This window comes from Drosophila santomea, chromosome 2R, assembly GCF_016746245.2.
Source record: "Drosophila santomea strain STO CAGO 1482 chromosome 2R, Prin_Dsan_1.1, whole genome shotgun sequence".
Classification (NCBI taxonomy): Eukaryota; Metazoa; Arthropoda; class Insecta; order Diptera; family Drosophilidae; genus Drosophila; species Drosophila santomea.
In genome coordinates, this window is record NC_053017.2 from 4,147,194 (window position 1) to 4,160,977 (window position 13,784).

General features: G+C 43.4%; 2 protein-coding genes across 6 annotated transcripts; one reads left to right on the forward strand and one right to left on the reverse strand.

Annotated features, from left to right (window-relative positions):
* Positions 1-226: 226 nt before the first annotated feature.
* Positions 227-3,959, forward strand: LOC120444699 (ARF GTPase-activating protein Git). Its single transcript, XM_039624568.2, has 8 exons — positions 227-375; positions 558-1,457; positions 1,651-1,807; positions 1,872-1,957; positions 2,025-2,309; positions 2,700-2,890; positions 2,963-3,359; positions 3,576-3,959. Exons 2-8 carry the CDS (start codon positions 582-584, stop codon positions 3,777-3,779), a joined length of 2,196 nt encoding a protein of 731 aa, XP_039480502.1. The 5' UTR covers positions 227-375; positions 558-581; the 3' UTR covers positions 3,780-3,959.
* On the reverse strand, positions 3,899-13,571 carry LOC120444697 (mannosylglucosyl-3-phosphoglycerate phosphatase). 5 transcript variants are annotated; one of them, XM_039624564.1, is made up of 11 exons: positions 13,405-13,571; positions 11,230-11,338; positions 8,166-8,376; positions 7,338-7,944; positions 7,193-7,279; positions 6,569-7,132; positions 5,767-6,281; positions 5,463-5,702; positions 5,303-5,398; positions 5,168-5,238; positions 3,899-5,087 (listed from the first exon to the last, which is right to left on the reverse strand). In XM_039624564.1, the coding sequence occupies exons 3-11, from the start codon at positions 8,364-8,366 to the stop codon at positions 5,027-5,029; spliced, it is 2,442 nt and encodes an 813-aa protein (XP_039480498.1). In that variant the 5' UTR covers positions 8,367-8,376; positions 11,230-11,338; positions 13,405-13,571; the 3' UTR covers positions 3,899-5,026. The 5 variants fall into 5 exon arrangements, with proteins under 5 accessions (XP_039480498.1, XP_039480499.1, XP_039480497.1 ...); XM_039624565.1 differs by lacking the exon at positions 8,166-8,376; XM_039624563.1 differs by lacking the exons at positions 11,230-11,338; positions 13,405-13,571 and adding an exon at positions 8,995-9,130.
* Between the last annotated feature and the right edge of the window lie 213 nt (positions 13,572-13,784).

Below are 13,784 nucleotides of genomic sequence, written 5' to 3' on the forward strand. Positions count from 1 at the left end.
TAAACATATGTGTTTTAAGGGAGTGCAAGTGAGACAACTATATACTCTGAAGACGATGACATAGTAATTAATAAGTCTGGCAAGGCCGGTTCTGAAAGGTACATCTGTTTGGCTTTTGATTTTTAGGGATTGTAGTGCATTTCTAAAATTTGATTAAATACATTTTCGCTTTTCTTTAATAGCTTTTCAATTAAAGTATTTAAAACCGCTTGAAAGCGAGCAAACACAGCTGCTTCATTTGTCAGCATTGTCACTTCAAACCTGGCGGTTTGCAAGTGCTATTACTTGGTCACACTGCCTCGCAAAAAAATAAAACAAATTCTAAAAAGGCATCCGCAAATGTTTTCTTCTGCTGCTCCCCGCGTTTAATTAAAAGTAATTTTCCTAATTGATGGCCAGGGGTGAGCCCCAGTTGCTCACATTTGACCTTTCACCGCCAGCCTTCCCGATTTCCAATCAGAATGCAAACAGTTCGCAACTGACTCACAACGAAGCCACTTGAGTTTGTCCGAGTTTTTTTCAACTTCGGTGTTCTATTTTTCGTATCTCCCCTGCAGCTTGTTAGCGTCTTGGAATGCTGAATGTGTTTCGCCAGCAGTATAATCGAAGCGCACAGGAAGTTATTTATAGCGCCGCCGGATTTGGATCATTCCGATCCAGCCACGCCCACGATTTCGACCAGAACCAAGATGTCGAGGGGGAAATCCCGCCTGCAAACTGAAGTTTGTGGCGACTGCGGAGCTGGTGATCCATCCTGGGCGAGCATCAACCGGGGCATCCTGCTCTGCGCCGACTGCTGCTCTGTGCACCGCAGTCTGGGCAGACACATCTCCATTGTGAAGTCTCTGCGCCAGGGAAACTGGGAACCCTCGGTTCTGAACTTTGTCAACTCACTGAACGCCCATGGAGCCAACAGCGTGTGGGAGCACCATCTGCTGGATGGCAGCACCAATTCCACTGGAGGAAAGCACGTGCCACGCTGGCGGAAACCCACGCCCAAGGATGCACTTCATCCCACCAAATCCGATTTCATCAAGGCTAAGCATGTGAATCTTACGTTCGTGCTAAAACCCAGTCTCCAAGATGATGATGATGGCAACGGCTCTGTGGGCAGTCTGGAACAGGAACTGAGTAGACAACTGCACGCCAGCGTGAGGACCAGCAATCTAGAGACCTCACTGCGCTTCTTGGTTCAGGGTGCAGACCCTAATTACTACCACGAGGACAAGCTATCAACGCCCCTTCACATGGCTGCCAAGTTCGGCCAGGCATCGCAAATCGAGATGCTGCTCATCTATGGGGCCGATGTGAATGCCTTGGATGGCAATGGAATGACTCCTCTGGAACTGGCCAGGGCCAACAATCATAACACCATCGCCGAAAGACTGCTTGATGCAATGTACGATGTCACCGACAGGATCATCACCTTCCTGGGTGGCAAAAAGCCCGATCATGCGGTGAGTTTATGTCTTTCATCTATTGCACTTGGTCCCGAGCCCAGCGAGAGTGAAATTATACTTCAATTGGCATTATGCTGAAGCAGAACAGCTAGTTCTAAATAACGTGTACCAAAGATGACTCCACCTTTGTAGCACTCTACTGCATACCCTACTCATTTCTCAGTTGTTTTATTAATCATTTCATACTTAGAGTGGCCGACACATGATTATTCCGGATGCCAATGGAGCCGACATAAGCGAGCAGCTGAAGATTGCCCGTGGAAAGCTGCAACTCGTGCCAAATAAGATGTTTGAGGAGCTGGTCATGGACCTTTACGATGAGGTAGACAGACGCGAGTGCGAAGCCAGTGAGTATGAGTACAAAACATAACAAAAGAAGAGAAAATAATCTTATTTTTCGTAACCATCCAGTCTGGTCGACAAGCACCCTGAATGCTGATCATGCAACTGTTCCATTTTTGCCGGCTAATCCATTTTTGAGCGCCACGCGCAATCAGGTTTGACCTCGCGATACATTAATGAAATGATTCGAACCTTCATTCATTGACATGGTTTCGTCTACAGGGTCGTCAGAAACTGGCACGCTTCAATCGCGGCGAGTTTACTGGTCTGTTGACCGACGTGCTCGTGGATGCAATGAGGCGGCAAAATATGGCCAACCTGCGTCCAATGGATGCCCCAGTGCCCGGGCACCAGTCGCTGCAATCGCTGCCGTATGCCAACAACTCCATGCTGCTCGGCTCGTTCGAGCAGGGCGGCCATGATCCGAATCTGTCGGACGACGAGCCCATATATGATCCGGTGGCCAGCGATGATGACTATGCCCCAGTGCCACCAATGGCCCAGCAGGTAAACCTAATGCGGCAAAAGATACTCAAGCTGAACAATAGCTTCGGCTAGAAGCGTAAGCGAAGACTGACATGTAGACAACCCGTGCTGTACCCATTGTGTTCATCCGTAGGCCAGGGCACTATAGCACCCTGATTTTAGGCAACCTAATCCATTTTCGAAGGTAGAAGTCCAAATGTAGAACATAAGCCTCAATAAAACTAGCGGATACTTGTGAAAATGTAGTTTATATAAGTTGTAGTTGGTTCCGTGATTCGTCTGCCTCGCCTTTTGTTTTTGTGTATTATTTATTTTTAAAGATTTTGTAATAATTTAGTTTTCCTTGTTTTATATGTTTTATATTGTTTTATATTGATTTATTATCCTTGTTTTTTGCTTTATTTTACTTAGGCTATTGTGCATACGCCACCGCGCAACGCGAATTCGCACAACGAAATGGAAACGCTGCGCAAACAGCTGAGCGATTACAAATCGGAGATCAATCAGCTAAAGAACGTAGTGCAGATGCTGTCCAGCGAGAACTCGCAGCTCAAGTCCAAGTTTTCGAGCGCATCCAACAACAGCGTGTACGATGAGCCACTGTGAGATTTATTTTTTGAATTTATTAAGCCTGCTTTTATTTTATGATTTGTTTTTAATTAACCTTTGCATAGTCGCATTGATCTGAGCTTGAGCAGTCCGGATACAGAGCACGAGCCTCTGTCGCTTCCTGAAGGTGGGACTGCCAATGGGGAAAGCGGCTCTTCCAATGATTCATCAAATCAGTCGACCATCAAGCGTCCAGCCAGCATGTACGAGCGTCGATTGGTTCCCAACGTCGCAAAGGGCCATACAGATATCCGGAATACGACCAGTATGTACCAAATGGCTGGGGATGGCAAACCCTTTGGCGAGGAAGTCAAAGTGCGCTCCGACTTGGTGACGCGCTGTCTAAAGGAGCTCATAAGAGCAATGCAGCCAGTGCCAGAGGATCAAAAGCAATCGATTGCTCCACATGGAGATCTTATTCGCAGTGCCGTGACTGATTTAATTGCCCTTTATGCCAACTTGGTAAGATGGACAGAAATATAATCTCTAGGGGTTTCGCATAAATGTCTGTTGATCTGTTTTTGTTATTATAAAGCTAAAATCAAACCTAGATAAGTCTGGATATGATTTTTCAAAAACAGCTTGTGAAGCCATTTATGATACAGAGATCCATACAATTGGCAACATTTTGTCTGCTTCCCTTTATAAGGATGTTTTATAATTGTAAACATATTTTAGCCACCGAATGCCAGTGACCCGACTCGCGAGACTCTTAAACTGCTGACCCGCCAGAACATTCTCATCCAGCACGAGTGCGAGAATCTGCAGAAAGCCATCGAGTCGGATGACAAGCAGGCCATACAGAAGAACACCTTGGAGGTGCGCGACTGCGCCTTCCACATTGCCAGTGCCATAAAGACTTTGGTGTTGCAGTTTTATTGAGGCGCCCAAAACGCAATCGATGTAGAAGTTTAACTCACTCTTTTTGAAGTATTAACCAACCACTTTAGTGCCCTGCCGACTAACAAAAGTGCTTCCGCCAAATAATTTAAAGAATCCCCTTTACATATAGTTTATGTATTTAATAAATGTTTACATAAATCAATGTACTTCGTTCAATATGCACAAAATGCGTTCTTCTACGGGCTAATGACCCATTGCAAAATAGTTTAAAAGTGTTGAAGGATGGGCCCTCAAAGTTAAAGGGAGACAAAGGAGGTGGACAGATTTACGATATCTGTGTATATATATATATTTATGGGTCCTTTATAATTTTAATTATCAGGTGCACGTTGAGCCTGTATATTGTTCACTTTAGTTAACTGTACGTTCTAAGCATGGACAATCAGTTAAGCATGGAGTACATATAAGTGGCTTCCTCTACTTATTGTTTAACTTTTTTGTAATTGAGTGGGTAGCTGCCACTGCTCTGGCTTTTGTTCTGACCTCGCCTATGGACCAAAATACACTCGTGTTGGTGGTGTGCAAGTTCAAGGAACTATTTAAGATTAAAGCATTTATCCATGAGTGTTGCACGTGAGTGGTGCTCGCGTTCTCTAAAAAACAATATGCTCTGCCATGTTCAAGCGCACCAAAAGCGTCCATAAAAATATACACATCCCATTTTGACATTCAAAATCTAGGTGCATTGTCTAAAATATTGCTTAACATTCACTTTACATCTGCGTGCCCCTTCAGTTTGCTACTCGTAGTCCTCCTCGTCGCGGTCCAGTGTTTCTATTTGTTTGCGTACAACCTACAGTATTTGATTGTGTTCGGGGACTCGGGGTTTTTAAAACAACTACTTGGAATATCTGGAGGTTTCCCAAAGCTCGGCTCAAACTCTTTTCGTTATCTAGATCACAAAACATAAGGGCTGCTCTGTAATTACAGTACAATAATCAGTTGCTGGTGTAAATCAGTTTATCTAATTAAAAGTAAATTAAACTAGCGGTAAGCTTTAGGTACACGTACTCACTACACATGCATCATATACAATATCAATATCCTGTTCATACTACTCGTACATCGCTGGGGAAGTCTTACAAATGCTCATAACAAAACTTAGCCGAAAAAACAGAGAAGCTTTAACAATAAACGGTAATAATATAGGACACGATCCCACAGATCTGCCAACTATCTAACTAGCTAAAGGGTATATCTTCGCTTTGCTTTTGCCTAACCCCTATTCAAATATTTCTCTCCATATCGGAACCTGCCCCTAAATTAAGTTGTCTTATTTTCTTGTAACTAGAAGAACGGAAAAGAAATAAAAAATACAATAAATTAAATGCAAATGGTTAATCAAATGACACTTGGTAATTCTTTACTCGTCCTCGGCTTCGGTGATTGTGGAATTCATTATGTGCGTCTCCTTTTTGAACAGCAACTGTCGGTGATGCTGCGGAAATATGAATTTTTCGTTGTCAATTGATCTATTAAATGTACAGAATTTTGCATTTTACTTCTTCGTTTTGTATCATAACGATACGGTGCTCCAATTGAGGCGCCAAATCGCAGGTGGACTGCTCCAGGTCATCCAAGGACGCACGTCGCAGCATCTTTCAAGGAGTAAATATTAGTTAGATGATAAATTTATGCATATTTTCATCCAACCCCAAATACCTTCTGAGAATTGCCATGCGTCAAGTCCATCGACTTGTTGTGGTGACCCACGGACAATTTGCGGATGGGTGATGGGCCATCCAGATCCATACTATCCAAGCACTGCACCAGACTATGCCTCCGGGAAAGTGTGACCAGCGACTGGCGGTGCTTAGTGTTTTGTCCACACTTTCTGGAATTGATGGCCTTGAAATGGTTCTGCAGGGTAATTCCCAACTCCGGACAAGCATCATCATCCATCTGAAATGGGTTAAAAGCTGCTTGAAAACTAGAACTTGAAAACCAATTAAAATTTCCGACTTACCAGCACAGTTGCGTCCTTGAACATGGTGTAGCCATCACATCCCATGAAGATGTAGCTCTTGACGCACAACTTGTAGGTCTGTTCCAGGTTGAGGTACTCGTCACCCACCTGGATAAGTTGCGGGTCAATACGTTTGCCGGGCTCCGCCTGCGGATCGAAGGCAAAACTGATGCCCGACACCTGAGGGAACCTTCCCTCCAGCTTGGGATAGGCAGAAACTCCATTCTCCAGCGCCTGCCACAGTATTTTACCCTTGACTTCGAGCAGGATCAGTGGGTCCCGCATGGGAATAACGTTTACCAGATCGCCCATGGTAAAGGCACCCACCGGATGCACTCGATCCGAACGGAAGGTGCCGCCATTCAAGATGACCACATCGGCGCCGACGGCGGCCAGAACTACGTCGCACACCCAGTTGCCCAGATTTGTTTCCTGGGTCCGCACGCGGGAAAAACGGCCATCTAATTCCACGCTGAAGACACCCATTACATCCGAAAGCTTGCTCTCGATGAACTCTGTAAGGAGCAAAGAACTTGATTAGCTTCAGTAATCTAAAAGAGAATATAATTCCTGAAACTCAATCTTCTCTAAAGATTTCCAGGATAGCGATGCATTGAGCAAAGAACGTCATTCGGTTGATTTGCGTGCCACAGATATCTCTACCTATTTGAAATCACTTAACAATGTCAAAAATAAATAAATAAAAATAAAGTCAATCACTGTCAGATATTAAACACATTTCTGTGGCACGCAACCCAAAACTAATCAAGAAACTAGGTATTCCTTTAACTTGTCCACCTACTGGCATATTTGGAGAGCTCCTGTTTCAGCTCCGGATCCTCCGGAATTTTGGCCGTCACATCGAAGCACTTGACGTCCGTTGTGAAGTGCTCACGATTGGCGGCATCCCGCTCGATTGTGATGACGGAGAACTGCTGGAAGTCCGTGCCCGATTTGACGATCATTTTGCCCTTGATTTCGGTCACCTCGCGGACGTGATCGTGACCACCAAGAATAATATCGATGCCGCTGCACTTCTCGGCCAGATTAATATCGTTGGGAGTACGCATGTGGGTAAGGGCAATGATGAGGTCACATCCCTCGTTTCTCAGCTCGCGGGCCAGCTTATTTCCCGCCTCCACGTAATCGATGTAGGTCACCTCATTGGGATCGATGGTGGGCAGGGTCTCCAACCACTCCCGCTCCACCAGTCCAATTAAGCCTATGGATATCTGATTGTGTAGTATGAAGTGCGAGATCTTTCCACCGCCCAATGGACGACCGGTTTCGTTGTCCACCACATTGGACATGAGCCAGGGGAATTCCGTCTGCTTGATCAGTTTTACCAGCACATCCAAGCCGTGATCTAAAGAGGATTATAGGTTAGAAAATGCATTCTAAAACTCTCGCATAGTCGACTTCTTACCAAAATCGTGGTTGCCAAAAACGGCACAGTGTGTACCCACCGAATTGAGCACAGGAATCATCTGTTCACCCTGGGTAAAGGTGCTCACTGCAATGACAAAATATACCTTGAAGTCTCAATATAAATATATCTTTTGAATACTTACACATGCTCGGCGAGAAGGCATCACCGCTGAAAAGCACGAGCGGATTCAGGTGCGCGAAGCTCTTGATGGCCGTGGCGAATCTGGCTGCCCCTCCAACAGGCTCCGTTTCCGCCATGGACTCAATGTTGTAGACATCGTTGTAGTGCAAAATGGTCAGCGGCTTGTCCTCGCCCTCGGTCATTTTCAGCAGCTTCTTGGTCTTCTCCAGCTGCGAGGATATCGATGTGGAGCGTCCGGTCAGGCCGTGTGTGATGATCCGAGATCCGGAAACGGTCCCGCCGCCGGATCCTCGATGTCTTGGACTTTGGGGCTGGCTGACAGAGGCGTAGGCGCGTGTGGGTCTCGTCAGGAGCTCCCTGGCATCAAGTGGCGTCAGCGATTGGCTTCCTCCGGCAGCGGATCCTTCCTCTGGTTCCTCCGGTCCGAATTGCAGCGTGGAGCCACTTAACGAGGCGGTGGCACTGGCTGGAGCAGCTGGAATTTCGCTGGAGGTGGGTGTGGTTGGTGTGGGCGTGCCCAGAGATAGGTCCAGGGATCGAAAGTTTGGGTTGCTGCTCTGCAGCATCGACAAAGTTCGTGTGCCGGCGTCTCGCACCTCAATGGAAGCCTGCAAAAGATTGGAAAGCGATGCATAAATCACCAAGTGCTTTTGGAGGGAATCCTTAACGACATCGAAGGACATCAGGGGCAAAAGAAGAATCAGGCGGGTGGATACAACACAAAAGCAAAGGGGTGCATAGTGTTTCTGGGTGTAATACACTGTGTATAGTGCTGGGTGGTTCAACATCGATTCGGGACACATTTTGGATATTTGGGAGTGGACAGAACCTGCTTCAGCCAGCCCACCACATTGCCCATGGCGGCGGCTCCTCCCGAACGGCCACTGCCCGTCAGGTGGCTCAGGCGGCGCGTGGATCCATGGCCTGTGGGTGGTGGCGTTGTGGGCGGCACTGTTGTCGATCCTGATCCTGATCCGGCACCCGATCCTCCACCGCCTCCTCCTCCTCCGTCGATTCCCGCATTGCTCATCCTACAGACGCTGCTTGGTTAGGAAAGATCAAAATGAAAATGGCACACAAGAGATTGGTGATAGACTCGACTTGAGAGGTGAGCTTAATGCTTAATCGTTTTCGGGATCTGACTGCTCAGATAGTTACAAATGTGAGCAAGTCGTAATACTTTAGTGCGCCTACTTATTATTCAATGCAATTATCCTACGATACTAAGTGTTTCAATTACTTTAATATTCGTATTAATTCAGTTTAATTTGGTTTTCAAAATATTTAAACTATGATTTTGAAAGTAAGTCAGTAATATTAGCAATACGAAAATCAACTAAACTAAACATTTTATTCTTAAAAAGTTATAAAAAGTATGTAAAGGTTGCCTTCAGAATATATAAAATAAACAAAATAATAGGAATAAAATTAATTAATTAAAAATGTAATCTACCTTTAAGTAAAATATATGTAATATTCATTATTCAGTTGCAAAATAGCAGCGAAAAATAAAAAGAGTACATATCACGTATATGTAAATTGAATTGCAGTTTTTTCAGCTGCCAATTTGTGCACTCTAGAGTCCACAACAAGGGAGAAAAAGTCAAACAATAAACTGAGGTGTCAGATCATGAAAATATAGCTTTTGTTTAACTCACAAAACGCCTCGCAAAAAACGGAAGCGACTTAGGTGCATTTTTATTCGATTTGTAAAACAAAAAGGTAGGCAAATTTCGTAATTTCGCGCTAAATATAAAAACAACACAAGACCCGCACCACTTGAAATGCAAAACACAAGTGCGATTGCTTAAGCAAAATGAATATAATTTTCTTCGATGCAAAATATATAAAAATATACAATGATAAGGCTGAGAGCATAAAAGTGCACAGAGAGGTGATTGTAAATAAAGCGCAGAAGGAAATCAATTTTGCAACAAAGTGGAATGTTGCTCATGACCTACGAATGGGAATCCTTATTATTTGCTCTTATTCTGTCTGCCAAATTTGCCATTAAATCAGCGAATTGCAAAAGCAATGTGCGATACAGAGAGATTAGGACGGAAAGTATCTCACGGATACACCAAGTTCTTAGAGAGCACATTGACATTGATAATGGGAAAGCAACAAGCCAACATAGCTCATACGCAGCGTTGGCCGTGCGAAACAAGGTCAAATGTGATTGGCATCTTCTTCAGGTCGTGCACTAAGCTGACGGCAAAAGATAAGCTGTGGATTCTGGCAGGACATGGGAAATGACTTGCAGCCGGGCAGGAAATGCTTACGAATGGCAAGCTGGCAGGCAAGTGGGCTCCATTTTCAAGAGCCCCACTTTGTGAGTAGTGAGTTTCCAGCTTCAACTGTCTTTAAAAGCAGTTGTTGGTAACCGCAGGCCAATCAGTTGACTATTTAATTACACACATATAATCGAATCCACCGAACCAGACATAATTAATTTCATATTTTAGGTAAGTGCTGTTTACCCCGGAACCACATTTCAAACTGCACTGATATACCCATCAAGCGTTCATGCAGAAACATCCAGCGAAACACAAAGTGGCAACCGCAAAATCTCATTTCACAATTCGCGCACACCAAAAAAACACCGTAAATATTTGGACTTCGCTGGGGAGCAAAGTGGCGCACACCCTCTCAAAAATATTGTTTATTTTTATGCAGCTTACTACCCAAAATGAATTATTAATTTGAAACTTCTTTATACAGATGGGGCTTTAACCCTGAAAACTTCATTAGTTGAATTCTTTTATGCATGGGGATTTTATGATGGCTAATCAATGTTTTACCTTAAATAGTATATTTTATTTTAATCTTGTGTAGCTCCCATTGAAAGGGTATGCATTTCATAAGTGAATTCGGACCAAAATGAGACATGCATTCGGACATGACAGCTCTGATTTACGAATGTGCAACAGTTGAAGAGAATCACATTTTCAAGGGCTGCCCTTTTGAATCAACCAGCTGGAAACACTGCTGAAAAATGTTTGAGCATTTTCACTTTCTTAACATTGGCATTCGTTCTGTTTTCGCTTAGCAAGGATTTGGCTCGGGATGAGCAAACAAGTGGAAGTCGAAGGAAAAACAATTGCATCCAATCAATTGGGGAAATCAGGCATGCAATTTGCATGAGTGTGTGTGTCTGATGCCCTTGACTCCTGAGCAAGCTACGTTCCGGCAGGTGAGAGACACCCCAAGGCAAGGGTTAAGGGTCAATTGGGCGAAGGCGCATGCAAAGGCGCAGGAGGGCCACAGGGAAGGTTGAGACTAGGCTGTGAAGTGAGCAGAATTGCGCCTGATTTTCTACATATGTACATCCGAAGGAGGAGCCCTGTTATCCTGTCTCACACTCTCACTCACAAGCGAAAAGTTACTTTTGCAACAGTTGTGCCAAAAGGTTTGGGTTTGTACTTGGTTTATCACCAGCTTGTTGGCAACAACAGTTGATTAGCATATTACGTATACGTCCGATTGCCCTGTAACATTTTCATTTGGGGTCGAGCGAAACGGAAATGAAATGTGTAATGAGAAAAACGGAAACTCAAACAGCAACTCAGGAATAAATTATTAAGGGCATTTCCACATTACTTCAGAAGTGAGCACATATGGTTCTCAAACATGACGAAAAAGTTACTGTAAAAATCCTTAAAACCCTTAGAACTATTTAAGCTACGTTATGACCATAGGTTCTTAAACCAACCCGTTCAACTATTTTAATACCTCTCTAGCCTTGGCATTTAATTTAGATCAATACTTGCAGCGGGCGAAAGTTTTAATAACTTTTAGCTGAGATACTCGGCTTCAGCAATTTCCACCCCTTTTAATTGCATAATTGATAATTTCACCTAACGACCGTCAGTTACAGGCAGTTATTTACTCACTTGCGTGTAAGTTTCAGTGGGTCCTCCTCCCTTTTCGATTTTCGTTTCTTTAGTAGGGGTTGCCCAGCAACTGATTTTCGGGGCGTTCGTTGTCTGGGATGCCAGCAAACTGCAAAGTAAGGAAACTTGCTAAATAATGCAGGAAAAAGGATACTCAGACCAACTTGCCGTACGCCAAGTTAAAGTTGCTAAATTTGATAAATTGTGGTACAATTTACAGGCAGCCCTACATATGGGTTTACTTAAACTGAAACATATTGTGTCAAATATATAAGAAAGCGTTTTATAGGATTAACAAACTAATAGGTATACAATCTAATGGCGATCATATCATCATTAATATCATCTGAGATCAATAATAAACTCATGTAAAGTATCATGTATCATGTATCCGTTGCTCTAACTAAAAGTAGTTCATTTTAGTTTTGTACCTTGTTTTTTTCCCGGCATGTTTGTATCATCTTTCCCTTATACGACGCTGAAACATTGTAACCTGTAACTCCGATGGTCTATTTTTACCACCCACCCTCCAATGGGGTGGCTCTTGAAAACAGCAAACAAGACTCCTATCAGCCACATAGTATATAGTGGCAGCCACGCACCACCACTTGACTTGACTGGCTTTTAATTTTACTACACAAATACTCGTTATTTTCTGGCTGCTCCTCCCAAGCCGCCAATCAAACTTTCAAAGATTCGATCGCACCTGTTGTGGGTTGTGTTTTTATTTAGAGTAAGGTCTTTAATTATTTGTCTTGTCTATTAAAAACTTTTGAAAGTGATTGTTTCAACTTTCCAATTGCTGGGTAATCAATCAAAACGCCTACAAAGATGTAACCTAAGGTTTTTGCCTTTTGAGAGCACGTCTTTAATTGAAGAGCTGTCCATCACAAATGCTGACAATTGAGTTAGATAATGAAAAAATAATTATTTAATAAATTTATACATTTTACCTAAGGCTGTACAATTTATTACATTATCTTAACAATACTTCTACTACTAGTAAGCATAAAATATAAACAATTAAGTGAACGTAAAGCCAAGCATATAATTTCCCACTTGTTGAGAACAAGAGAAAGTTTTGAAACATGTCATTTCAGGTGTTTATTTTTAAAACGAAATAAATTTCGTGGACTTCAAGGTCAAGCAACCAAGAAAAGACCCCCAAAATGTGGCCACACTACGTGCGAGTAGCCAAGACCCACTTTCTTGGTGCCAAGTTCAAATGGCCAAAACACGGCAAACATCAGCAAACACTTTTCGCCAGCAGCGGCACTTGTTGTAAGAACAAAAGTGGGTTGTTTGAGGTGGTTTTTGTGGGTGGAGGAGGCAATGGGAGGTGCAAGGTGGGTTGCTATCTAGGGGTATTTGAGGCCAACATTCTGACAATCAGCTGTGTTTTCTAGAGAGAAAGAGAGACAGAGGAAGAACATTTCTCTCTTGAGAGGAAGCTTTTCGTGGGGGCTGCTTCCTCGAACTCTCGCTCTCTCCCAATATCTATAACCCCTCACTGGGCTCTCTTAATAAGCACGTTGTTTGGTAGCTGTTATTATTGTTGCGTATTTTTTGCTGTTGTCTTTTAAGTTAATATTTTAGAACGTGTTGAGCGACGGGCTTTCGCACACCACGTCATACTCCCCATGTACCCATGCATATACATATGTATATGTATACATATGTACATATCTGTGTGTTGGTGTGTATCATGCGTAATGTAATTTCATGGGGGTTACGAGTTTTGTACACTTGAACTTGCAGCTGTCCTCTGGCATACAAAAATAAACTGTTTATGCAGTTAACTTTGGGGCCGTGCTTTCGTTGCCCCGATTTAGCCCTACATTTTCAGCCTATCATTATTTATTCAACGCACAGTCCTGTTTTTTCGAAAATTATCCGCAATCATGCGAATTTTGGAATTGACACTTCCGCCATACTCAAATGTACAAGTGTACACTTCCCGAGTGGAAAAATAAATTTGCAATTTTCACACTCAATTAGAACACACATCATATCACTTTCACTTAACAAAGTCATCACATTCAATTGCGCTGATTTACATCGAATATAAACATATTAGTACTGATTAATCAATTAGCTCACGCTAATTCAACACTGATAAGCTGGATTCCCCATTCGACACGATTGCGGTTCGATTTGTTTATAACCAAGACTTACAAATTTCTTTTCCAAAATCAAATCTGTTTCTGAAGCCAGCGAAAAGAGCTGAGTCTGCGAAGTTTTTTCTTTTCTTGGTAAAAAATCTTCTGCGTAGCGAAAGGAATCGGTGCAGACGATCGGACGCGGAATACAAAACACCACCGTTCACATGGGAAGCAGAATTTTGACTGGCATCTTCCGCTTCTAGGTGAGCACGGTCAAAAGTAAGTTCAACATGTGGGAGAGCATGCGCCAGCTGAGCGGAGACGGAGAGGCGCCTAACAGAAAAGCTTTCCTAACATTGTTGGCCAAGACTGTGGCTCCCTAAGCCAAGATCAGGTTAACAGAGACAAAGCTTTACAGCCGGTTATATTTGAACCGGGGGCGCCAAAAAAGCA

What these genes read in the sequence shown, in the direction of transcription:
- LOC120444699 (XM_039624568.2), top strand. Translation starts at nt 582, where the DNA reads ATGTGTTTCGCCAGCAGTATAATCGAAGCGCACAGGAAGTTATTTATA. An exon ending in CAGACGCGAGTGCGAAGCCA is followed by an intron (nt 1,808 to 1,871) that starts GTGAGTATGAGT and finishes GTAACCATCCAG; the next exon opens with TCTGGTCGACAAGCACCCTG. An exon ending in TTGCCCTTTATGCCAACTTG is followed by an intron (nt 3,360 to 3,575) that starts GTAAGATGGACA and finishes AACATATTTTAG; the next exon opens with CCACCGAATGCCAGTGACCC.
- LOC120444697 (XM_039624563.1), bottom strand. Translation starts at nt 9,032, where the DNA reads ATGCACCTAAGTCGCTTCCGTTTTTTGCGAGGCGTTTT. An exon ending in CGTTTTTTGCGAGGCGTTTT is followed by an intron (nt 8,377 to 8,994) that starts GTGAGTTAAACA and finishes CTAACCAAGCAG; the next exon opens with CGTCTGTAGGATGAGCAATG. An exon ending in TTATGATACAAAACGAAGAA is followed by an intron (nt 5,239 to 5,302) that starts GTAAAATGCAAA and finishes ATATTTCCGCAG; the next exon opens with CATCACCGACAGTTGCTGTT.